The sequence below is a fragment of the Pipistrellus hanaki genome (assembly GCF_964339955.1).
Source record: "Pipistrellus hanaki genome assembly, chromosome: 1".
Classification (NCBI taxonomy): domain Eukaryota; kingdom Metazoa; phylum Chordata; class Mammalia; order Chiroptera; family Vespertilionidae; genus Pipistrellus; species Pipistrellus hanaki.
The window spans coordinates 186,637,114-186,661,605 of record NC_140503.1 but is presented as its reverse complement, the minus strand read 5'-3'; the positions used below and the strand labels follow the sequence as shown (position 1 = coordinate 186,661,605).

The window sequence follows — 24,492 nt, the reverse complement described above, 5'->3', positions numbered from 1 at the left end:
TTTGCCAAAACTGGTTTGGCTCAGTGGTAGAGCGTGGGTCTGCGGACTGAAAGATCCTAGGTTCGATTCTGGTCAAGGGCCTGTACATTGCAGGGGGTGTGCAAGAGGCAGCTGGTCGATGTTTCTCTCTCATCGACGTTTCTAGCTGTCTATCCCTCTCTTCTCTCTGTAAAAAAAATTAAATAAATAAATAAATAAAAATAAATAAATAAAAAAGAAACTATTAAAAAAAAAAAAAAAGTCAAGGTTAGTCTACAGAGTCCATTGTCAGACTGGGAAATTGCCTGCGGCTGTTCAGGTGTTTGGCCAACAGGAGGCAATAACATGTAGATTAAGATGCTGTGAGGTGTCTGGCAGCAAACAATTTATGTATCCCTTTTCAGGTTTGGGGAAATGCCTTTAGCCATTCCAAACAGATGATAACATATTTGACTCAGCCCTTGTTAAGTCCTCAAGTTCCATCAACCTTTTGATGAAACTCTTGAAATTATGACATGCTGGAATTGGCTTCCGGCATGTTATAACTAGACAAGGTTTGAATTCTTTTAGGAAGAATTTTAAGTAGTCGTATAAATAAAAGAGAAGGGTCACATGAGCCTAGAGATAGACAGATTTGCTTTCTACCACTTATGGCAAGTGTGGAATCTTTGTTCCTTTTGTATTTCAGCCTTCTAAAGCCCATAACCAACCCAGATGCAGCAGCTGAAGTGCTTCATAATTAATATTCCATTCCCTCAATTAAAATTCCCATAACTCACTCATTGATTATGAAATGAAAGGGATAAATATGCAGCTAGTAGAAAGGAACACTAATTTTGAGTAGTTTGGCATATGGGCATTTTAAGTAGGAAGCCCTCCTGACCTCCTCTGACCTCAAGATTTCTATATCTTGAAAAGTACATGCCTTTTTTTTTTTTTTTAACATGTAACTAGCATATAAAATGAGTATTTCAGTATAGCTGAATAATATGAATTTTTAAAATATATTTTAAAGGTTTCCATGTGGTTAAGTTTACAAATGAGAGAAAAATGGGAGTATTATCCTTTACCTTTTTCTTTACAAAATGATATGCCTGCATATCTAGTTGTCAGTGAAACACCACCAGTGGAGAGAGTGGTTTGGCACTGTACATTTGGGTATCTTGAATATGAAAGTTTTACTGTTATTCTATAAAACTGTTCTTCTAATTATAGTAGGCATGTTTTATTGGGTATAAAAATTCTTGTGTTTGTTTGAAATTAAAAATTTTTTTTTTCCCTTTAGAATGGCAGAATTTGGTGACATTTGGAAGCTTTTCAAACTTGGTTCCCTGTAGTCACTCATACTTTTTTACACTGAGTCAAGTAAAGTTGTACTCTACGAACGTTCAGAAAGAAGGGCAGGGATCAAAAACTCCTCAAGTGGAAAAAATACCAACATTTGATGAAGCAGGTATGTATAAATCTTTTAAAGTCATTCTATATACTGGAATGGTTTGTTTGAGAATATTTGTTTCTTGAATATTTGATAGAACTTAACTATAAAAAAATCTTACTGATGTTTTTATACAGTTCTGGAATTCTATAATTCTCTGTCACTGTCCCTTCAAATGTTGTCTCTTTCCATTTCTCTTACCTCCTTTTGGAACTCTCATTAGAAATATGTTACATCTTGCTTTACTTTCCATGTCTCTAAGTCTGCCATATTTTCTATTCTGAATTTTATATTTTTATTTTTGTCATTTTTATATTTCTATTCTGAATTATTTTTTTTAGGTCTGCCTAATTCACTAATTACCTCTTAAGTTACCTCTATTCTGTTAATTAATACATTTTTTTTTTCTCTGTTTCTTGCTTTCACTCATACCATTTTTGTGTTTTTTAACCAAGAGTTGTTCATTTTCTGTGCAGTTCTGTATCTTGGAATTATTTGATGTCTCTGGATTGAAGATGTGGTCCTGTATTGAGAGTTTGTTTCTGCCTTTTAGCTACTGAGAATTCAACTTGGGACCATATTAAATTCTCTGCTTTACATTTTTAGACCACATTGGTAGCATGAATTCTGAGTGCAGATTTGCATGAGGGCTGGTTTATTGTTAGGGTTTTCAGGGGAGTTTTCCCTTGCTGTGTAACAAGAAAGTAAAGGCAGGCATGTTTCCCCATTGTTCCCTTCTATATGTATTATTTTTAGTTTACCGTTATACAGGTGTGTGGCTTTTCCCCTGAGTGTTTTCTGTTAGCAGACACTTTTTTCTGAGTGTCTCCATCTTGAGCAGAAATAGTCGTCTTCTCTGGTCTCGCATGCCCCTTGTAGCCATGAAGTTCTGTAGAAGCTCAAAAGTATAAGTTCAACAGGAATCACTAAGGCAAAAACTGGCTTTGGTGTGCTCACTTGCTCTCTAGAGGCCCAGTTTTTCCTTCGCTTTGCCCTCTTAAGAAAACTTTTTGCTACTTTAGCAATGCATTTGAAAAGATTTTGTTCAGGCTGTCTAATTAGCTGTGCAGCATTAAAAAGAAACCCTATATTCACGTATTTATTATTTTATTCAAGAAGTTTTTCTTGCTGAGACCGGTTTGGCTCAATGGATAGAGCGTCGGCTTGGGGACTGAAGGGTCCCGGGTTAGGTTCCGGTCAAGGGCATGTACCTTGGTTGCGGGCATATCCCCAGTAGGGGGTGTGCAAGAGGCAGCTGATCGATGACTCTCTCTCATCGATGTTTCTCTATCTCTCTCCCTTTCTCTCTGTACAAAATCAATAAAATATATTTAAAAAAAAAAAAAAAGAAGTTTTTCTTGAGTACTTTTCATATGGCAGCAAGTGAGCACCACTCTTTGAGTTTATAGTCTATTGCTAAAACAGAAATTTAAGCAAAGAAATATAATACTGTATAGTAAGTCCTTTGATAGGGGAAATACTGTGTGCTGCAGGAACATACTGGGAAGGGCCCCTGAGCTCAAGTGGTTAGAAAAGGTTTCCAAAGGAAATGATACCTAATTGGGGAACTGAAGGATATCTAATTAGGTATTGGTGTGATGAGTGGTGGAAAAGAAGGTAACAAGTACAAGTAATATAGTGTGATTGAAGTTGTGAGTAGAGGATCCTGGTGTTGGGTTGGTAGTTTTGAAAAGTCCAAGGAATGAAACTCAACAGGTAAACAGAGTAATCAGATCAGGGTTTTGTTCTGGAGTTTGGACTTCGTAGGCTCAAAATATTGGTGTATTTTAAAAATATATATATTTTATTGATTTTTTTACAGAGAGGAAGGGGGAGAGATAGAAAGTTAGAAACATCAATGAGATCAGCCGCCTCCTGCATACCTCCCACTGGGGATGTGCACGCAACCAAGGTACATGCCCTTGACTGGAATCATACCTGGGACCTTTCAGTCTGCAGGCCCGATGCTCTGTCCATTGAGCCAAACCAGTTAGGGCTGGTGTATTTTTAGTAGAGGAAATACTTGACCAGATTTAAAGTTTTAGAATGATAACTAGTTGCAGACTGGAAAACATATTGCAAAGGAGGCAGTAATACAAATAAGGGTCTAGACCAGGCTAATACAATGATTCTTTTAAAGGAGTAGATAAACTCAGGAGATTTAGGAGTTGAATAATTGGGGCTTGGTGATTAAATTTTGGGGAATGAAGGAAGGGGTCAAGTAAAAGTCAGTACCTGGTTACTGCATTGGGCAATTGTGTAGTGATTTCATTAGTTTCTAAAATTAGCAATACCAAAGCTAGATGGAGTATATTTTGAGAAGATGATTTAATTTTGGACATCTAAATTGCAGGTGCCCTTGAGACATCTTAATAGATATCTAGTAGGCAGTTGGGTATACTACAGACAATCCTCAGAAATATTGTGGGGTCAGTCCAAACCACTGCAGTAAAGCAATTACAGTAAAGTGAGTTATAAACTTGTTGGTTTCCCAGTGCATATAAAAGATGTGTGTACACTATATGTAGTCTATTAAGTGTACAATGGTATTATGCCTAAAAAAGGTCTGCACCTTAATTAAAAAATACTTTATTGCTAAAAAATGTTAAGCATCATCCAAGCCTGCAGTGACTTATAATCTTTTTGTTCATGTTGATGAGAACTCATTATCTGTGAAGTGCAATAAAGCAAAGCACAATAAAACTAGCTGTACCTGTACTAGTCCACTGTGAGACATCATCATCTCTTGACCGGATTACTGCAATAACCATTTCCCTGGGCTCCCTGCTTCCACTCTTACTTGCTCATTATGTTTCAGCCAAACCATCTCTTTCTGGTTCTCAGAAAACCAAGCTTTTTCCTCATTTATAGGGCCTTTGCTCTAGTTGCTTTTTCTTTCCAAGGTATATTTCACATGGCTGACCTCTGCTGGTCATTACATTCTAGTTAAAACGGCATCTCTGCACATCATTCTTTAATCACTCAGTCTAAAGCAGCCACCAACCAGTCTTTAATGTTATTTTAATTTTAATTCTCTTTTAAATTGTAAATTATTACTGACTGATATTTTCATTATTTATTTACTTATTTCTCACTTTCCACTTGTTTGCAAGCCCAATGACAGCAGGAACCTAGAGCCTAGAGCAGTGGTTTGCACATAGGAATGTAATAAATATTTGTAAATAAATGAATGTGTTTGAATTCTAGCATGGAGATACAGATTTAGAAGATGTTAGCTATATCTAGGTGGTTACTGAAGTCATAGTTATATTTGAGGTAGTGCAGGGAGTGTTTGAAATGAAGAGATAAAATCTCTTAGTACAAAACCCCCAATGAGTAGAGACAAATGGAAGAAGAGGAGCTTGCAAAGAATACTTTAGGAGGAGCAGCCTGGAGAGGTAGGAGAAAATCCAAGGAGGGTACAGTGTCAGGAGAAAAGAATGTTTGAAGAATAAACCTTTCAAAAATCTTTCCCTTTTGAATGTCTTTCACAAGGGAAGGTTTTACAGATTCTTTGAGAAACATGTATTCATGTAATAATGTCTTTTTTTCCCTTCCTTTTCCCTAAGGGTCACACCCCCTTTGGGCTTACTGTGCAATTTTATTTTATTTTTATTTTTAGATTTTTCATTTTTAATGAAGTATTTCTTCCTTATTTCTTCTTTTTTAATAAATCTTTATTGTTCAGATTATTACAGTTGTTCCTCTTTTTCCCCCACCCATTGCTCCCCTCCACCCAGTTCCCACCCCATCCTCTGCCCTAACCCTGCCCCCTCCACTGTCCTCATCCATAGGTGTACGATTTTTGTCCAGTCTTTTCCCACCCCCCAAGAATTGTCAGTCCATTCTCTTTCTATGCCCCTGATTCTATTATATTCATCAGTTTATTCTGTTCATCAGATTTTTTATTCACTTGAGTTTTAGATTCACTTTGTTGTTGTTCATAATTGTTATCTTTATCTTTTTCTTCTTCCTCCTCTTCTTAGAGAATACCTTTCAGCATTTCATATAATACTGGTTTGGTGGTGATGAACTCCTTTAGCTTTTTCTTATCTGTGAATCCCTTTATCTGACCTTCAATTCTGAATGATAGATTTGCTGGGTAGAGTAATCTTGGTTGTAGGTTCTTGCTGTTCATCTCTTTGAATATTTTTAGCCACTCCCGTCTGGCCTGCATAGTTTCTGTTGAGAAATCAAGCTGACAATCTTATGGGTGCTCCCTTGTAGGTAACTAACTGCTTTTCTCTTGCTGCTTTTAATATTCTCTCTTTGTATTTTGCCCTTGGTATTTTAATTATGATGTGTCTTGGTGTGGTCCTCTTTGGATTCCTCTTGTTTGGGGTTCTGTGCGCTTCCTGGACTTGTAAGTCTATTTCTTTCACCAAGTAGGGAAAGTTTTCTGTCATTATTCCTTTAAATAGGTTTTCAATATCTTGCTCTCTCTCTTCTTCTGGCATCCCCATAATTCGGATGTTGGTATGCTTGAGGTTGTTCCAGAGGCTCCTTACGCTGGGAGGAGGATTTTTCATATTTTTGGATTTTTTTTCTTTTTGCTTTTCTGGTTGGGTGTTTTTTGCTTCTTTGTATTTCACATCTTTGAATTGATTCTTGCTATCTTCTAGTCTGCTATTAGATCTCTATATATTATTCTTTATTTCAGTCAGTCTATGCTTAATTTCTAGTTGGTCCTTTTTTTTTTTTTTCTTTTTTTCTTTTTTAACATTTTATTGATTTTTTACAGAGAGGAAGGGAGAGAGGTAGAGAGCTAGAAACGTCGATGAGAGAGAAACATCGACCAGTTGCCTCTTGCACACCCCCTACCGGGGATGTGCCCGCCCGCAACCAAGGTACATGCCCTTGACCAGAATCGAACCTGGGACCTTTCAATCTGCAGACCGACGCTCTACTGCTGAGCCAAACCGGTTTCAGCTAGTTGGTCCTTTTTCATATCCTCGAGGGTCTCACTAAATTTATCGGCAGTTTCTAGAAAATTTTTGCAAAACCTTATAACTATGGTTTTGAACATTATATTCAGTAGTTTGCTTCCCACCATTTCTGTCATTTGTAACCTGTTTCTTTGTCGCCTCATTTTGACTGCTTCCCTGTGTTGATAGAGTGGCTTTGTGTGCTAAGGTGTCCTATAGGGCTCAGTGGCTCAGCCTCCCTAATTACTTGAGGTGGACACTCTTGGTGCACTCCTTTGTGGACTGTGTGTACAGCCTTGTTGTAGTTAAGCCTTAATTGTTGGTCTCACTGGGATGAATTGACCTCCAGGCCAATTGACTGCGAGGATCAGCTGTGTCTTCAATGGGAGAACTTCTGTGCTGGAGACACCCTTATGAGGCAAGACTCAGTGGGGCTTTGGCACTCACTGAGTCTGCCCCCTGAGTGTGCCCCTTATGGATCTGAGGAGTTGTAATCTTAATGGTCCCATTCTGACCACTGGGTACACTGGCTCTTGGATCTCTAAGGAGGTGCTAATTTAACTTTTGCCTGAGGCCACCCAGCAGGAGCTACAGAGAGATCTACAGATTCCTTTTCTTTGTTTGGGTTTTGGAGGTGCCCAGCTGAGGCCCAGCTGTGAAGCAATGTAAGCTGCTGTGGGGCCTTAGGCCTTCTTTTGGAAGGTCAGGGGCTCTGACTCAGATGCAATTTGTTAGGTAATTTTAGATTGCAAAGGACCAGGCCATTCATATGCAAAAGCCTCTGTGCACAGCTGGGATGGGGTTGTAAATTGGATGGGGTGGGGTCTCAGGGAATCATCAGGGTGGAGCAAACAGCTATGGCTGATCCTCAGCCCTGCACTAAGAGGCTCCCAGGCCTCAGTGTCCCTCGGTAATCTCTGCAAGCACCTCTGAGAGAAAGGTACCCTCGAGTTCTGCCCGAAGCCAGACAGTCCAGTTTCTCCCTGTATGAGTCTGGGTCTCCAGAGTTTTGCCCAGAACTGGCATTCAGCACAGTCAGGAGCTTCTTTCTCCCTCCCAATTGAAAAAGACAACCGCATCTTCAGTTGCCAGCTCTTTCCACTAGCGTGCCTCTGTACCTCCGCACTTTATTTCCACACCTCCTCTGAGTCTCAGTGTACTTTTCTCTTTTTTTCTAGTTGTAGAATTTCCACTCAGCCAGCCTTCCTGTAGTTCTGGATGATGTCCGTTTTGTCTTTTACTTGTAGTTTTGAAGTGGTTGTGCAAGACAGCAATTTCAGGTGTTTACCTATGCCACCATTATGGTTTCTACTCTTACTGTGCAATTTTAGTAATTTCTTTTTCTGTGGTGATGGAAAACTGCTGGGGTAAATATTGATTGAGAATTTTGATATTAAAGGATGAAGGAATAGAGAGTGTACTGAGTTCTTAAGTTCCAGAAAACCTATTTATTAGATCATCAGAATGGGAGAAGAAACAAGGGATAAAATAATATATAATTAAAGGTAGATTATGTTATAATGCTCTTCTAAGGGGAACTTAGACTCAGGCAAAAAATACTTAATGTTGGTCCCGCTATACACAATTCTTGAAATTGAAATCTATGAGTAGTTTCTTCTATGCTGACTGGAATAAAAATGTTAGTTTATTTTCTTATATTAGAAATATATTTGTGATGGATTTATTTTGGGCTCAATATTTCAGAATTAGCTCAGGCCAGATTAGATCTTGTTAGCCATCAGGTAGACAGCAAGTAATTGCTTGATTGAAAGATAATTTGTATATTTAAGAGTTTGAGATTGACTTGAATAATTCAAATCGCTTGATACAGTCAGGCATAGTTCATTAAGAGGCAGAGATTTGCTAAGGAATCCTTAAGTTTTTAAGGAGCATTCAGATGTTTTAAATTTTAGTAAAATTAGTTTTAATTTTGCTAATGACAGCAGATGTGTGGCAGGCAGCCAGGACTTGAGTTTAAAACAAAATGTCTAGAGATATTCATGTATAAAATGTCTGGTTACTTATGAAATCATAAAGATTCTACTCCAGTGATACATGTAAGTTTATTAAGATGGCAGTGTGCAAAATAGGTATCAGTATCTATTTTTGAGCCATTTGTTAGCATTTCTCGTTTGTAATTCTTAACTCTACATAATTAATGACACTAGTAGTGAGAATAATATCCAGAAATTCTTAGAGGACCTCATTTTCTTGTTTAGTTCAGTGACTTTGATTATTGTGGAAAGGAGGGCTATTGGAATGCTTGACAGTAGATTTCAGTTCAGATATTAGGTGAGTGTTGGAAGCTCATTATTCCACCACCCCATTCACTTTTCTCTGCCCTATTCTTTGTTCAGCAAAGCAAAAATTTAAGAAATTGATATATAGAATCTATAAAGATGCTTTGGAATTTGCTTGTTGCAAAGGTAGATAATAATCAAGTCATAATAATCATTTAACTTAAATGTTAAATGTTATAAGCTATAATTATTAAATAGAAGTGTTTTGAAGTCTATTTTAATTTATCAATGTGCTATTATAACCTACTTAGGATTCGGTGAATAGTTAAAAAAAAAAAAAAAAAAAAGCCTTTAGGATGCCCTAGCTGGTGTTGCTCAGTTGTTAGAGCATTGGCTTGTGGACTGAAGGGTCCCAGGTTTGATTCTGGTCAAGGGCACATGCCCAGATTGTAGGCTTAATCCCAAATATGGGGTGTGCAGAAGGCAGCCAATTAATGATTCTCTCTCATCATTGATGTTTGTATCTCTCTTTCCCTCTCCTTCCTCTCTGAAATCAATAAAAATATATTTTTTAAAAGTCTTATGGAATTTTCTATAAAGTTTTGGTTATCAAAACATAATAATAGACCAGTGTTTTTCAACCTTTTTTGGGCAAAGGCACACTTGTTTCATGAAAAAAATCACGAGGCACACCACCATTAGAAAATGTTAAAAAATTTAACTCTGTGCCTATATTGACTATATATAAAGTAATTCTCTTGAATAGGAATCAAATAAACACAAAAAAAGTATTTTATAATTACTTTATTATGAAATATTAAGTAAACAAAATAGTGAAAAATTATAAAATTCTTGTCTTGTCTGCACCTACGGCACACCAGGCAACATAGTGTGCCGCGGAACAGCGGTTGAAAAACGCTGAAATAAACTATGTTAAGTCATTTGATCAATGACGTTCACTGAAAAATAATCAAGACATAGACTGAAAGTTACATAAAATATTTTTTGCTTTTATTTCAAAGGGAGTTTTTACCTTTGCTAGTGTCTAGTCTATAGACATTTAATCCTAATATATAAAAAGCCAGGGGCCATCACGACCTAAATAAGTGAATGGAAGACTGAGCAGGAGGCTGTGGAGTGACCAAGCCAGCAGGGGGGCAGTAAGGGATGACCATATGACTGGGCCCTGGACCCTGGGCCATGTTGTGACGGCAGAAGGGAGCTCTGTGCCCTGGCCAGGGCATGTCAGAACTCTGGGTCTCCTGTGATGGAGGGCATGGCCAGCCTTCAAAAATGGTGCCAAGAGCTCCCTGTCACTGCAACGCCCCAGCCAGGGCTCAGAGCTCCCTTCTGCCACCATGCCTTGGCAGGGGGAGTGGTGAGGGGTGACAAGGCGGTGTGGAGGGGGCAATTAGGGGTGTCCAGGCTGGCAGAGGGGGCAGTGAGGGGAGATCAGGCCAGAAGGGGGGGGGAGTTGGGGGCAACCATGCTGGAAGGGGGAACAGTAAGGGATGACCAGGCAAGTTGAGGGGGGAAGCAGTAAGGGGCAATCAAGCTGGCAGGCAGGTGAGCAATTAGGAGCCAGTGGTCCAGGATTGTGAGAGGGATGTCAGACAGCTGGTTTAGGCCTGATCTTCAGGGTCCTGGATTGGAGAGTGTGTAGGCTGGACTTAGAGGACTCCCCTCATGTACGGATTTCATGCACCAAGCTTCTAGTTTATCCATAAAAGCCATGAAAGAAGATAAATTAGAAATTCTGATCAAGATGGCATTGTAAACAGATGCTTTAGTACCTGTTTCACTTCTCACTCATTGGAATCATAGATAAAATGTAAAAAGAACATTGAAGGAACAATTTGATTTAAAAAAAAAAAAAGACATGCTTATGTCCAAGAAATGGAACAGAAAATTCCAGACTCTGGGGCAATACGAGTAAATAGGCACTTGCAGCCAGGAGTTTGGCTTGTTTGGGGTAATGGATTTGCAGGTGCTACATTCATAGTGAGGTCCTGGAGGCAGACTCACTGTTTGAACTTTTACACCTACTCTTATGCAGGAGGCTGAAAATAGTCTCTTCCACCTGTTACCTGAGGCTGTGTCTTGCAGGAGGCTGTAGTAGGGCAGGGTGGTAAGAGGGAACAGGGAACTGAAACCTGCCATTTGCTGGTTTGGAGACTTGATTGAGTGGTAGGAATTGTAACGGCCAGACTGAGATCTGGTTCAGAACAGACATGAGTTCTGAGCCCTGGAGCATGAGGAGGAGAGGGAAAGAATATAGCCTATTCAGAATAACATTGCAAATTCCAAAATTAAAAAAATATAGGAAGGATCATATTGCAATATATAAATGCTTTTCTGTGCAATTTTGTTCTTGTCTTCTGCCTTTTATTTCTAATGAGTTGTGTTTAATTGATCTGGAGGAATTCTTAAATATTCTTGATACTTATTCTTTGTTGATTCGAATTGTTGGAAATATCTTCTCAGTCTGAGACTTTTCTTTCTTTTATAAATGGGATCTTTTGATGAGCAGATATTCTGAATTTTTTTAAATTTATGTTTTTAGATGTTCTGAATTTTAATTTAGCAGAATTTGTCCATTTTTCCTTGTATTTATATCTTATTAAGAAAGCTAACTCTACCATAAAAATAGGCTATATTATTTTGTTAGACATGTAAATGTTATAACATTAAAGTCATTAATCTACCTGGAATTGGTTGTTGATGATGTGATGTGGATTCCAACTTCCTTTTTTTATTTTTATTTTTTTGGGGGGATGGGATTATACAGTAGATTCAGTAATTACTTCATTCTTCTTTGAATAGTATCCCCAGGACATTTTTAAGTAGAAGAATCAACAGTGTGTTTGTCCTTGTGTTGTTCCTTATTTTAAAGGAATCCTTCTAAAGTTTCACATTGAATACAATGTTTAGGTTTGTTTTACCCTTTAAGGAAATTTCTTTTTGTCCTAAGTTTCAAAAAGGGTTTGAAACTTGCATGGGTGTTGAATTTTATTAAATGCTTTTTCTTTATCTCCTGAAATGATTCTATAGTTTTTCTCTTTTAATCTGTTAACGTTTAACTACTCCTAACATTTTTAGGATAAATCCAGCTTGTCTTTGATATATTATCTTTTTAACACATTGCCAGATTGTTAGCTCATAAGTTTATAGGTTTGTATGCAAGCCACTGCTTAATGTAAATTTTTTGAAACTTTACAGCAGAACTCAAAGGTCCACTTACTAAGCAAGAACCTCTCCAAGTAAGAGGTAAATATATTTTTATCCTATTTTTTGTGATGATGTTTTGAATTAAATATATAAAATTAATTTATATAGAGGTCTTTATAGTTATATTATCACTAGAGGCCTGGTGCACCGGTGGGGTCCCTTGGCCTGGCCTGCACCCTCTTGCAATCCAGGACCCCTCGGGGGATGTCAGATTGCCAGTTTCAGCCCAATGCCTGAAGGCCAGGCTGAGGGACCCTACTAGTGCATGAATCTGTGCACCGGGCCTCTAGAATACATATAAGGTCTTTGGTTAATCTCTTCCCATCCTCCTCACTTCCCCCTTCCTTCTGAGATTTATCGGTGTGTTCCATGTTTCTGTGTCTGTGCATTGAGCATCTGCCCCCTGGTGTCAGTGTGCGTAATAGCTACTGGTTGAAAGGTTGCTTAGGCTTTTATATATATCTCTCTCTCTCACACACACACATACATACATAATACATACTTATATATATATATGTACACACACACACACACACACACACACAAACACACACACACACGGCTAATGTGTCCTCTCAGGAGTTTGACCGGGAGATTGGGAGTTTGCTTGCTCACTCTGATGTGCACTGACCACCAGGGGGGTGGCGCAGAATGAAGGGAGGCCCCAGCCGCAGCCGGGAAAGGGAAGCCCTGGTCGGCAGCTGGAAGGCCCTGATCCACCCTGATCGCCGGCCAGGCCTAAGGACTCTACCTGTGCATGAATTTTGTACATCGGGCCTCTATTATATAAATAAGGGCTAGGGTTAGGGTTATTGACCTTAAGGATTTAATATCTGATTTATAAGCTAATTATCTACTGAAGTTTACTTTGCATTTTGGTCACAAATTTTGTGGTAATGGTTTTTTTCAAAAGCCCAAGGAAAAGAGTTATGGCAAATAAAAATTATCAATTACTTTATCATTTTAGAAAAGTAATGTGATTAAAGAACAAAACAAGAGGTCAACACCTTTGAGCTTCAACTTTTTCAAATCCAGGTAGAGATTGGACATTCTTGTCTGACTCTCTTTTCTAGGAATAATTGCAGCTGTTCTTTATAATGAGCTATGACTCCCATTTCCAAATCAGCATGTTTCACTGAGGCAGTAACTCTGTGATGGGAAGCACTGTGGCTTTGGAATCAGACAAAACTGGATTCCGTTTGTGGCCGTAGCATGTACCAACTGTATGGCTTTGGGCAGTGTACTTGATTTCTCTAAGCCATAGTTTTCTCCTCTGTAATATGGTGATAAAATGGAATTTCTTTTGTAGGATAATTTTGAAGATGATATATAGTAGTAGTGTGCAGTCACAATTAAGAATAATTAATACTATGATAGCAGTCATTATCATTAGTAATCTGGGCCAGGACTGGCCAACAGGGATTTCTAGCTACTTTGAACAAATTTTATAAAAGTAATTAAAAAACAACAGCTAATCTTTTAAAAGAGAGATGTAATTCCCCCCTCTGCTCCAGAGGACCTCACTTGGATTTTGAGTTTGAAGGTTATTGGAGAAAGGCAGTTCAGAGACTTGAACTCACGTAAAAAGAAACTTGAAGTTTTTTATATATTGCTTTTTTTTCAAATAAGTTTTTGATTTTTATATTGAACTTTATTTTTTAAATGTTCTTAAGTGTTTTTTTATACATTTTATTTTAATAGTTTATGTGTTAAGAGTCTTTTTACCTACTGCAGTGATAAATAGTTTTAGTCTAAATTTGCTCTTTGAACTTGAAAGTAGAATAAAAAATTTATGAATTAATAGATATGACTAGAATGTGAAGTGACTAGGTGACAATTTGTAACAGAACAATGCAAGTTTCTTCTGTTGTTTTTCTCTTGATCTTCAGATATTTGCTTATGTTATTTATGTCGTGACCATAAGTCAACTTTATAATATGACTTACAATGGTATTGATGTATCTGGCTTTTTTATGAACATTTGATCCTTGTAGTAGGTAATTTAATAGAAGATAGTATTTTACTTAAAATCTGTTATAAACTTCCTATAGTTTTTAACTGATAAAAATGCTCCTTTTGTTTACTCAGCTTTGCTGCATTATGTGAAACAGTCAAGTGGCTTTCAAACAGAAATTATTTAACTGTAACAAAAGTGTTCACAAAAAGTATTTGTTCTTAATTTTATGCAGTACTCTGATTACTTCTTATTTTCACTTTTTATAAAATGCTGCTTTTACTCCACAGTTTTAAAAACACTGAACTAGCCTGTAATTTTTAACTGAAGCTGAAATTTGTCTAATGGACACCTTGTATTTAATACAAGGTGTCCATTAGACAAAGGGTTGGGCATTTTCTCATCAGTTACAGATGAACTATGGAAATAAAAGCTAGGTGACTACAAATATTCCGTTCTATTCTGCACTTGGAGAATTTTTTTCTGATGTCATTCAGTGCATCAGGAAAAAGGTTGATATTTTATGGAATTCATTAGTAAAGCCTCTGACTTTTGTTGTGTATACTTTTGTTTTCCTATGTTTTTTTGGTTTTAGTCAAAGCAGTCCTTAAGAAGAGGGAGTATGGACCAAAGTATACTCAGAATAATTTCATCACTGGAGTCAGAGCAATAAATGAGTTCTGCCTTAAAGCCAGGTACAGTTATTTTTTTAAAGGGTAGTTTTATCTATCTAGCGTAAATAACCATTTATTTCTTAGAATGTGTTTCCTGCTATCTTCCATTCATGTGGAAGTTTCCCATAGCTTCTTCCTAAATTAAAGAAATATGTTTATTTGGTTAAAAAATGTTAAAATTATTTGTTTGCAACATTGAATTCTGCTCCAGCATAAGCAATTTCAGTCTTTCTGGGCTTCTTAAATTCAAAAAGGCAAGTTATTAAAAATCTCTGTGTCATACAAGATCATAGGAATTTTATTGTTACATTCACATAGGTCAGAATTATTAATAATAAGATAAGATTATTTACTAATTTTCTTGCCGTCATAGAGATTTATGGAAATTATACTCATCACATATTTCTAAATTTTCCCTTCCTTTATGTGTTTACCTAGAAAAGTCATATTTATATGGAAGATTTCTTGATTTTTTTAGAGATATCAGGTGTGATCTATTTCCCCCCCTCTTTCTCAGGATTATTCTCTATGATTTACTATCAAGAATTAAGGAATTCAACAATCTGCTTTATAACTTATATAAATAATAAACTAACAATCAATTATAACATTGTAATAAAATATATTATGTTTCACGTAGAGTATTTCATTTAGTTCTCACAAAAATTTTGGTTAAGTATTGCTGTCTCCACATTATAGGCCACTTGACGTAATAAGGATGTTACTGATGATCCAGCTTATTTAGTGAGTCAGTGACAGAGAGGAAACTAGAATAATCTTTTGGTAGCTGGTCCAAACTGTCTTCCCTATGTGTGATAGTTGGTTGTTGATATTTTTAAACTCCAGGTTTAGTTTCTTTAACTTAGTAATAGTCTATCATTACCACATTTTAATCGATAGGTCTTTTCATTGCCGTTACAGAATTTTCTAAGGAACACCAATGATCAAATACAGAATGACTATTTAATTGTGACTTGATGAATATATAATCTTTCTAGAATATAAGAGAAGGGACAATTATAAATAGCATGGAATTGCATTAAACCTTTATGGCTTGATAACTTTGAATGCTACTAACACTTAGTATTAATCTGGATGTAAACAAATAGGGCTGTAAATTTTAAATTCTCAAATAGAGGGATGATACTCTAATCCATGTTCTTTCTACTTTTTGCATTTTTTTATGATGCATGAGACATCACAGTTGCAAACAGAGCAGATAAAATATAAGCACTTAGGAAGGAACTTAGTCTATACATGTTTTGTTACAGTATCTGTATTGAACAACAGTAATATTTCCCTTTCTTTATCCCTCCTTCCCCTCTCCCCTCCCTTCCTTCCATACCCAAGGATGTGTTTACTGGAGGGGGTAGAAAAGGAAGGGAGGGAGGGAGGGACACATCAATTGGTTGCCTCCTAATTGTGCCCTTACTGGGGTCAAACCCACAACCTAGGTATGTGCCCTGGCCGGGAATTAAGCCTGAAACCTTTGGGTGCACAGAATGACGCGCCAACCGAGTTACCCAGCCAGGGCAAGAATAATTGTTTCTTCACTGTCTCTAAACCAGTTTTTGTGTACAAAGTGCAATCTGTATAAACTGATCTTTAAGTGCTATGCCGATTATAGTCTTTTAAGATGAGGATCAATGTGGTGGTTTTTATCTGTTCCTAATAATTTCTTTAAGTACATAAACTCTATGAAGATTGTCTGAATAAATTTAACATATTTCTTTCTTTAGTGATCTGGAACAACTTCGAAAAATCAGACAACGAAGTCCCCATGAAGATACTGAATCCTTTACTGTATACTTGAGATCAGATGTGGAGGCAAAGTAAGAATATAGTTCTTTTAGAATAAAAGTACAAGCTGAAATTGGGATTAAGAAAAACACAACTTAGATTCAGAATTTTTTAAAGAATATATTTTATTTTTTTAAAGGTAGATTATTTTTACATTTGTAAATTTTGGGGGGAATTACTGTTATATACTACTTAACTAAAAATATGTCCTAATTTATCAGAAAATTTCCTGACTTTACTGTTTTGTTTAGATGTAGTTTAGAAAAGTTTCTTAAGTGCTTTATATATATATTTCTAAGGACCTTATATACTGCTGTAAGATCCTCATATAGTTATTCAGATGGTTCATCTAGATTTAAAGATAATTACAATAAAGTCATTAATTGTAATTATCATTACAATTAATTGTTCATTGTTGGTCATGTGTTCATGCGTAGATCTTTGGAAGTCTGGGGAAGCCCTGAAGCTCTTGCCAGGGAGAGAAAACTGCGTAAAAAAGCAGAAAGAGAATACAGAGAAAGTAAGTATATTCAGTTTAAAGCTATTGCAGGTTCATTTCCAAACCACACAGTATTTTTGCTGGTGGTGGTGGGGCGAGGGGTTGCCTTATGTACATAAGGTTTTCAGTTTCTCCACATCTTCACCAATGTGTTATTTTCTGTTTTTATTTTTTAAGGATAGTAGCATTCTGAAGGGTGTGAGGTGATACTTCATTGTGGTTTTGATTTGCATTTATCTGATGACTAATGATATGAGCATCTTTTTATGTGCTTGTTGGCCATTTGCATATTATCTATGGAAAAGTCTTCAAATCCTTTGCACATTTAAAAATATATATATTTTATTGATTTTTTTACAGAGAGGAAGAGAGAGGGATAGAGAGTTAGAAATATCAATGAGAGAGAATCATCGATCAGCTGCCTCTAGCACACCCCCTACTGGGGATGTGCCTGCAACCAAGGTACATGCCCTTGACCAAAATCGAACCTGGGACCCTTCAGTCCACAGGCTGACGCTCTTATCTACTGAGCCAAACCGGTTTCGGCTGCACATTTTTTAATTGGGTTGCAAATCCAGATTTTTTATAATAACCTGATGTTTTTGCTGGTAGCTAATGGAGCATATGTAACATAGTAGTCGTAAAGAGAATACTTGTGTTAATCTAAAATGTGATTGATAAGAATATATATGAGCTAAATGTGTTTTGTAATTCTTTTCTTGTAGGGTTATTTAGAAACCAAAGCATATTAAGAGAATATAGCGACTTCCTTGGAAATACCAAGGTAAGGATATTTTTCTGATAATGATATGTAGGTGTTGCACAGTGAAATTCTAGTGTTAGTTCATTGTGAAATACTAGCACGTACTAAGTCCTGTGCCAGCCTAATTCAAGATTTTCTTGAGTACATTGTAATTTACAATCTATTTTTGCTCTTGTCTGCTTTATTGAAATTTTAAAAATCGGGACATAAGTTCTCTTTAAATTCCAGACTGTGTTGTAAGCCTAACATATAGGTAAGAGAGAAAACTATTTTCTCAGGTTTTAGCAAGATTAAGCTCTCTGATAGCCACTTTTAATTTTCTTTTTTAAAAATATATTTTTATTGATTTCAGAGAGAGAAGGAAACATTAATGATGGAAATCATTGATCAGCTACTTCCTGCACGTCCCCTATGGAGATCGTGCCCAAACCGGGGCATGTGCCCTGAACTGAAATCAAACTGTGACCTCCTGGTTCATAGGGAGATGCTCCGCAAACGGAGCCACATCGGCCAGGGTCCTTCTGGAAGTAGCAGGAAATCAGTTACAAGGAAACAGAATGAATGATTAAGATTCTGGAATAGGACCTAGGTGTCCTTTAGATTTCCATTTTCCCACTTTTTATAGAGGAAATTATGGAGAAACAAATAAGTAAACCTAGTTGTTAGAGGTATTGATAGAGGAGATATTTTCTGGTGTGTCAGAATCACTTATAAGCATTAAAATGCTTCTAGAAATTTTTGAGATTTTTAAAACATTGTGTGTTTTTTTTTTTTTATAGCCACGTTCCAGAATGACATCAGTTTTTCTTAAGGGGCCAGGAAAGGTGGTGATGGTTGCCATTTGCATGTAAGTACTGAAAAATACGGCTTTTAAAATAGACTTATGTTATTTTATGTAAATATTCTTTTTGTTGTTCTTGTTTTTCCTACTGATTTCAGAGAGTAAGGGAGAGGGAGAGAGAGATGGGCTACCTCCTGCATTAGTCCTACTGGGGATGGAGCCAGCAACTCAGAATATGCCCAGCTCTCTGTGGCTATAGCCATCTTGGTTGGGTTTATTTGCATACTCACTCTGATTGGCTGGTGGGCATGGCTTGTGAGTATAACAGCGTGATGGTTAATTTGCATATTACTCTTTTATTAGGTAGGATAGGTAATAATTAAAGCCATAGAAGAATGTGTATAGTGTCAGGAAGAAAAAGCCCTCAGGAAAAAACTTGATGAATGCTTAGGTAGAATAAAGAGCCTGCTGAAGAAGAATAAGGAGCAAGGTAGGAAGAAAACCAAAAGCTTCATGGAAGCCAAGGAAGACAGTGATTTAAGAAAATAGTGGCAACCCAGGCCAGTGTGCTCTAGTTGGTTGGAGCACAGTCCCATACACTGAAGCGTGGTGGGTTTGGTTCCTGATTAGGGCACAAGTCCAGGTTGAGGGTTTGATTCCCCTTTGTGGGGAGGGAAAGCACATGCAGGAGGTGTTTCTCTCTCTCCCTCTCTCTTCCCCTCTCTAAAATCGTTGAAAAACATATCCTAGCGTGAAGATTAAATAAAAGAAGAAGAAAATGGTAGCAGTTGCTTCTCTGAGATTAAGAAAAATACTAAAATGTTTCTAAGAACTTTATAGCAAGAAATGGAGGTATTGGAGGCAGAAACCATTATTTAGTGCACTGAAGACTGTACAAAGTGGGGAGAATGGAGAGACAGGAGCAGATATGCTTCTTTCAAGACATTATTTGAAGTGGAGCAAGGGGATATACAGTTTTCTCATTTATGAAATGAGGATGATAATATTTGTATAATAGAATTATAATAAAAATGATAAATGACTAGTATAGTGCCTCAGATAAGTCATGCTAGTCATTACTGTTGGAATCTGAGCAGCTGGCTTGCTCAGAGCTAACCATATTTATTTTAACATCTATGGTCTAATATGACTCAGACTGCTTGGTTTACATTTGTCTTCATCTATTTAAGTAAGCAGACTTTCACCAAAGTCTTGCCTTTGACACTGTTCTACTGGACAATATTGATGCAGATCTTTTACCTACTTGACACATAATTGCCTTTCTAATTTTGTTTTGTCCAAATGTAGAACATCCTCTTATCAGTTAATTTGCACTTAAATGCACTTAATCTGCTTACACATGTCATGCCTCTTCATTTGAATATTTAATACCAAATCTGTATTTTTGAGATTTGTACTCTTGTTACCAGAAACATAGCAAGTTTTTGAAGGCTAGAGATTCTTTTTAATTTCCTTTGACACAATCTAGTATAGAGGTATATATGGTCAATTAAATAAGCTTTAGGTGAAAATTTTTGTCTGAACCAATGGTAAATTGCTTTCTCTTTCTCTCCTAGCAATGGATTAAATTGCTTCTTTAAATTTCTTGCTTGGATTTATACGGGTTCAGCAAGTATGTTCTCCGAAGCTATACATTCTTTATCTGATACTTGTAATCAGGTGAGGGATAAAAGCTTTACTCTTACTAATTTTAAAGTATTTTTTTTACTGATTTAATCTAAAAGTTGGCCTGTTTTAAAAACTGAATAAGTCTTGTAGTTGGCATATGGAAGAAAAAGAAAATTGTTTTACTTTTGAACAATAAAATACATAGAAATATGAGCATGCTATTTTAAAGCAGGTTTTTAGGTTTAAGGACTTCCAACAATGGAATATGAAGTGTAAGATTATCATTCACTAAGTGTTTGGGCAGAAGTTTTTGTAGAAGAGATTATTACTTTAGGTGGAAATTTATATCTGAACATAGGTTCTTATGGTCAATGAGTTTAAGAGCTAGTGAATTTAAGTTTTTTGAATAACTATGTAAATTAGTCCCATGTGATTGATAAATTAAAATTTCATATTAGACTTGCACTTTGAATTCCTTTTCTGAATTTGCAAATGAAGAAAGATTTTTATAAAATTAAAGTACCTTCTTTAACCCAAATTTTGAAAACTGTAAATTTAAGCCTTTTTAAAGAACACAACAAAATTTTCTACTTGTGTTATTATTTCACATTTAAACAATGTGTTGTTTTAAGAGAATGCCTTTTCAGTATTCATTTATTTATACCACTGTTAATAACTAATTTGGGAGAACTTACAATAAAAGACAGCATATTCAATAAGAATATTTAAGACAAAGTTAAAAATAATAGGTAGGGAGTAGGGAGAGCCATCCTAACTAAAAATTAAACCCGAGAACTTGCTTAACTCACTGTCAAATGGATTAAAAGCTTTTGCAAAAGTAAGGAAAGAAGTAAAAAATTTGCTGTCAGTACTTAGAAATCTTTCCCTTGAATTAAATTTTTGTGCAGTAAATATTTAAAAACTTGTATCAATATAATATTTTCCCAGTCGGTTGTGGAGTGGAGAGAGAGGTGAGTGGTTGGGGAGAGATACATATCATATAATCTCTATTTTTTTAAAAACTTACTTGGACTTTAGAAAATTGAAATGCAAAAATATTTGTACATATGGGTCAGAAGTTACGTACAGATGATTAGTTTCATTCTTACATGTTATTATTAAAACATTGAAGATAGTCTTTCAGTGTCCATGCTCGGAATGACTCTTCAAGGGTTTAAAAAATGTGGTAATTATAGTTATATACTATTCTGAAATGATAACATGATAAATTAAGAAAGTAAATAAATAAAATTGTAAACCATTATGTAAAGAACCTTTGCTTCCCGCCATGATGAACTAATGGGAACTGAATTTAGTCTTTTTCTGTTAACACCTATAAAACTACATAAAATATATGAAACAATATTTTTAAACTTTGGACAATAGTCCATGATCCTGGACAAGACCATCATCCTGGAGAGAAAGAAAACAAATTAATTGAACTCTATGATCTCTGGCTTTTGTTTGGAGGCACATGTGGGATGATGTAGTATAGTGGGAGATAACAGTCTCATTAAGCTGAGAAGGCAGAAATTTATCAAGTCAGAGGAGGCTAGCAGTTACAAGGCAGTGTTCCACAGAGAGTCAGAGCTCTAAAGGAACAGAGCTATAACTTAATTACGTGCCAGAACAGAGCCCCCACACTCTTAAGACAATAAAATCCAGAAACTTAGTAATATAACATTCCTGGTATTTAGCATTTAATAAAAAATTAAAAAAAAGAATTTGGCATCCAAGAAGCAGAACATTAGACTTATGAGGAGAAAAATCAGTCAATAGAAACAGAGTCAATTGACTAATAAGGATGTTAAATAGCTATTACAACTACATTCATGTATTGAAAGGAAAACATGTATATTGACAAGAGAAATGGAAGATATAAAGAACAAAATGGAGCTTTTAGAGCTGAAAAATATGTCTGATGGGAAAAATTGTGTAGAATTAAAAGCAGACACTATAGAAAAAACAATCAATGAACTTAAATATATGGCAGTAGAAAACATTCATACTGAGGGGAAAAGATTGAAAAAAATGAAGGGAGCTTCAGTGACCTGTGAGACAAAGAGAACACTATCAAACATTTAAGGAATAAGTAATACCAATAGTACAGGCTTTCAAATATAGAGGAGGAAATGCTTTTCAACTCCTCTAATAAGGCCGGCATAATCCTGGTACCAAAACCTTACAAAGATGTTACAAGAAAGAAAAATGCAGCCGGGACGGGTTTGGCTCAGTGGATAGACCGTCAGTCTGCGGACTGAAACGTCCCGGGTTCGATTCCAGTTGAGGACATGTACCTTGGTTGCGGGCACATCCCCGGTAGGGGGTGTGCTAGAGGCAGCTGATCGATGATTCTCTCTTATAGATGTTTCTAACTCTCTATCCCTCTCTCTTCCTCTCTGTGAAAAATCAATAAAATATATTAAAAAGAAAAAAAAGAAAAATGCAGACTAATATCCCTCAAGGACATAGATGCAAATATCCTTAAAATATAATCAAATTGAATCTAGCAATACATAAAAATGATAATATATATAATTAAGTGAGTATTATCCTAGGAATATAAAGTTAATTTAACATTCAAAATCAATGTTAGGAATAGAAGGTTAACATGCAAAAATCATTTATATTTCTACTATCAGCAAACAAATGGCAAATTAAAACTGTAATAAATTTTATTTAAAATCATATCAAATAATATTAAATACTTACGAGTAAATTTAATGAAAAATGTGCAAAACTTTTATAGTGACAATTTAAAATGTGTTTGGGAGAAATTAAAGGAGACCTAAAGAAATGGAGAGATATAGACCATGTTCATGAATTGGATAACATGATGTAATATGTCAACTCTCCTTAAATTGATCTGTAGATTTAATATAACTGCAATCAGCCCAGAAGACTTTTTTTTTATTGAAATTGAAAAACTAAATAAAGCCTAGAACTTGGAATGGAAATGCAAAGAGCTCAGAATATTCAAAGCCTTTTTATAGAAGATAACTTGAAGGACTTCAAAATTTATAAAACTACAGTAATTAAAACAGGGAGATATTGGCCTAAGGAATGACAGATCAGTGTAACTTAATAGTAGAGAATCTAGCAACAGAATCACAGTTACATGTGGTCAATTGATTTTTGATAAAGGCACAAAAGCAATTGAATGAAGAAAGGGAAACTCTAACAAGTGGTGTTAGAAAGCTTTGGATAGCCTTATGGAAAAAAATCAAAGTACCTTGATCTCCACCACAGATCATATACAAAATTAAAGTAGGTCATAGGCCCAAACATAACAGCAAAAACTATGAGGATTTTCCTAGATATTAATTTATATGAATTTATTGCACACTTGAGTTTGCCATGTATTAAGTGTTTAGGAAAAGAACATAGTCCTTGCTCTGTCTTCTGTAAGCAGGTCATACACACAAAACAGCTACTAGTATAAAGATATTCTAAGACAACATTTAAACAGTTTCTTAATAATATGAGGAAAACCTTAAAAGGTAAAGATGATTACAGAAGGAGAAACATTAATAATGCTTCTTAACTACTAGGTGCTAATAATATTAATGCTATAAACCAAACAAATCCTATTTAATAAAAGAGGGAATATGCTAATTGACCCTCACACTGTCTCAAAGATGGCAGCACCCACAGCCAGTAAGGAGGAAATATGCTAATTGACTGCCCCACCCTCAAAGATGGTGGTGTCCAGTTGCCTCAGCCCCCCAACTGCTCAGGGCCAGCCTGAGGCACAGGCAAGCCTTGGATGGCAGCTGCCTAGCTACCTAGGGCAGCCGAGGCTTGCACTGCCGGCAGTGGCAACAGCAAAGGTGTGATGGGGTATCGCCTTCCCGTGATTGCCGGGTTGCCTCCCAACCCTGAGGGCTTCTGGACTGTGAGAGGAGGCAGGCCGTAATGAGGGACCACCCCACTCCAGTGCATGAGTTTTCATGCACTGGGCCTCTAGTGTAGGTTATATATTATATGTAGCATATGTATGCACATATATACATATTTTGTAAATGACCAGAGAAAGGTCAGGAAGGACATATCAGACATAACTGATGCAACTTTGCCTCTGGGGAAGGACAGGATTATAAGAAGAACTAATGTGGTTCAGATTCAGTTTATAGAATACTTGATATTTTTACACTCTATTGCAGAGTAAACCTTAATATTAAATAATAAAAGATTTTAAAATTAATTGAATCCCCATTGACTTTCATAAACAAATACACAGACATGTATACACAGTGAATTAATGAATATTTCAGTTTTAATGTACAGATTTAAAAATTATATGTTCTTTATTTTTATTTTCTTAGTTTAATTCATTGAAAAGCCATTTGTTTTTAGGTAGTTCCAACCCTCTTTCCCTTTGGAGTCCAGTAGGAATAAACAAACTGTAATAGTCTGTATAGTTAGGGTGGGATTTCCAGTATCAAAACTTAAAAATTCATGTCTTACTTTTGCCATATTTATGTTAGTTTTTTGTGTTTTTTTTTTTTTGTAAAGAAGTAAAGTCTTATTTATAATTAGTCCTCCATCTTTATTTCTACCTTCCACATCCCTGATAATCACTGCT

The 24,492-nt window shown here is 36.1% G+C and overlaps 1 protein-coding gene across 2 annotated transcripts in view; it reads left to right on the top strand.

The window, feature by feature from the left end:
- Window positions 1-24,492, top strand: part of SLC30A9 (solute carrier family 30 member 9) — a 55,778-nt gene that overhangs the window by 10,143 nt on the left and 21,143 nt on the right. Inside the window, exons 2-9 of one of the 2 annotated variants that reach the window (XM_084900954.1) lie at window positions 1,265-1,432; window positions 11,802-11,846; window positions 14,357-14,456; window positions 16,175-16,267; window positions 16,673-16,755; window positions 17,460-17,518; window positions 18,277-18,344; window positions 19,856-19,958. In XM_084900954.1, coding sequence (XP_084757080.1) covers window positions 1,265-1,432; window positions 11,802-11,846; window positions 14,357-14,456; window positions 16,175-16,267; window positions 16,673-16,755; window positions 17,460-17,518; window positions 18,277-18,344; window positions 19,856-19,958 — 719 coding nt within the window. Of the gene's footprint in view, window positions 1-1,264; window positions 1,433-11,798; window positions 11,847-14,356; window positions 14,457-16,174; window positions 16,268-16,672; window positions 16,756-17,459; window positions 17,519-18,276; window positions 18,345-19,855; window positions 19,959-24,492 lie in introns of both variants that reach the window. The other variant, XM_084900953.1, reaches the window with a different exon arrangement.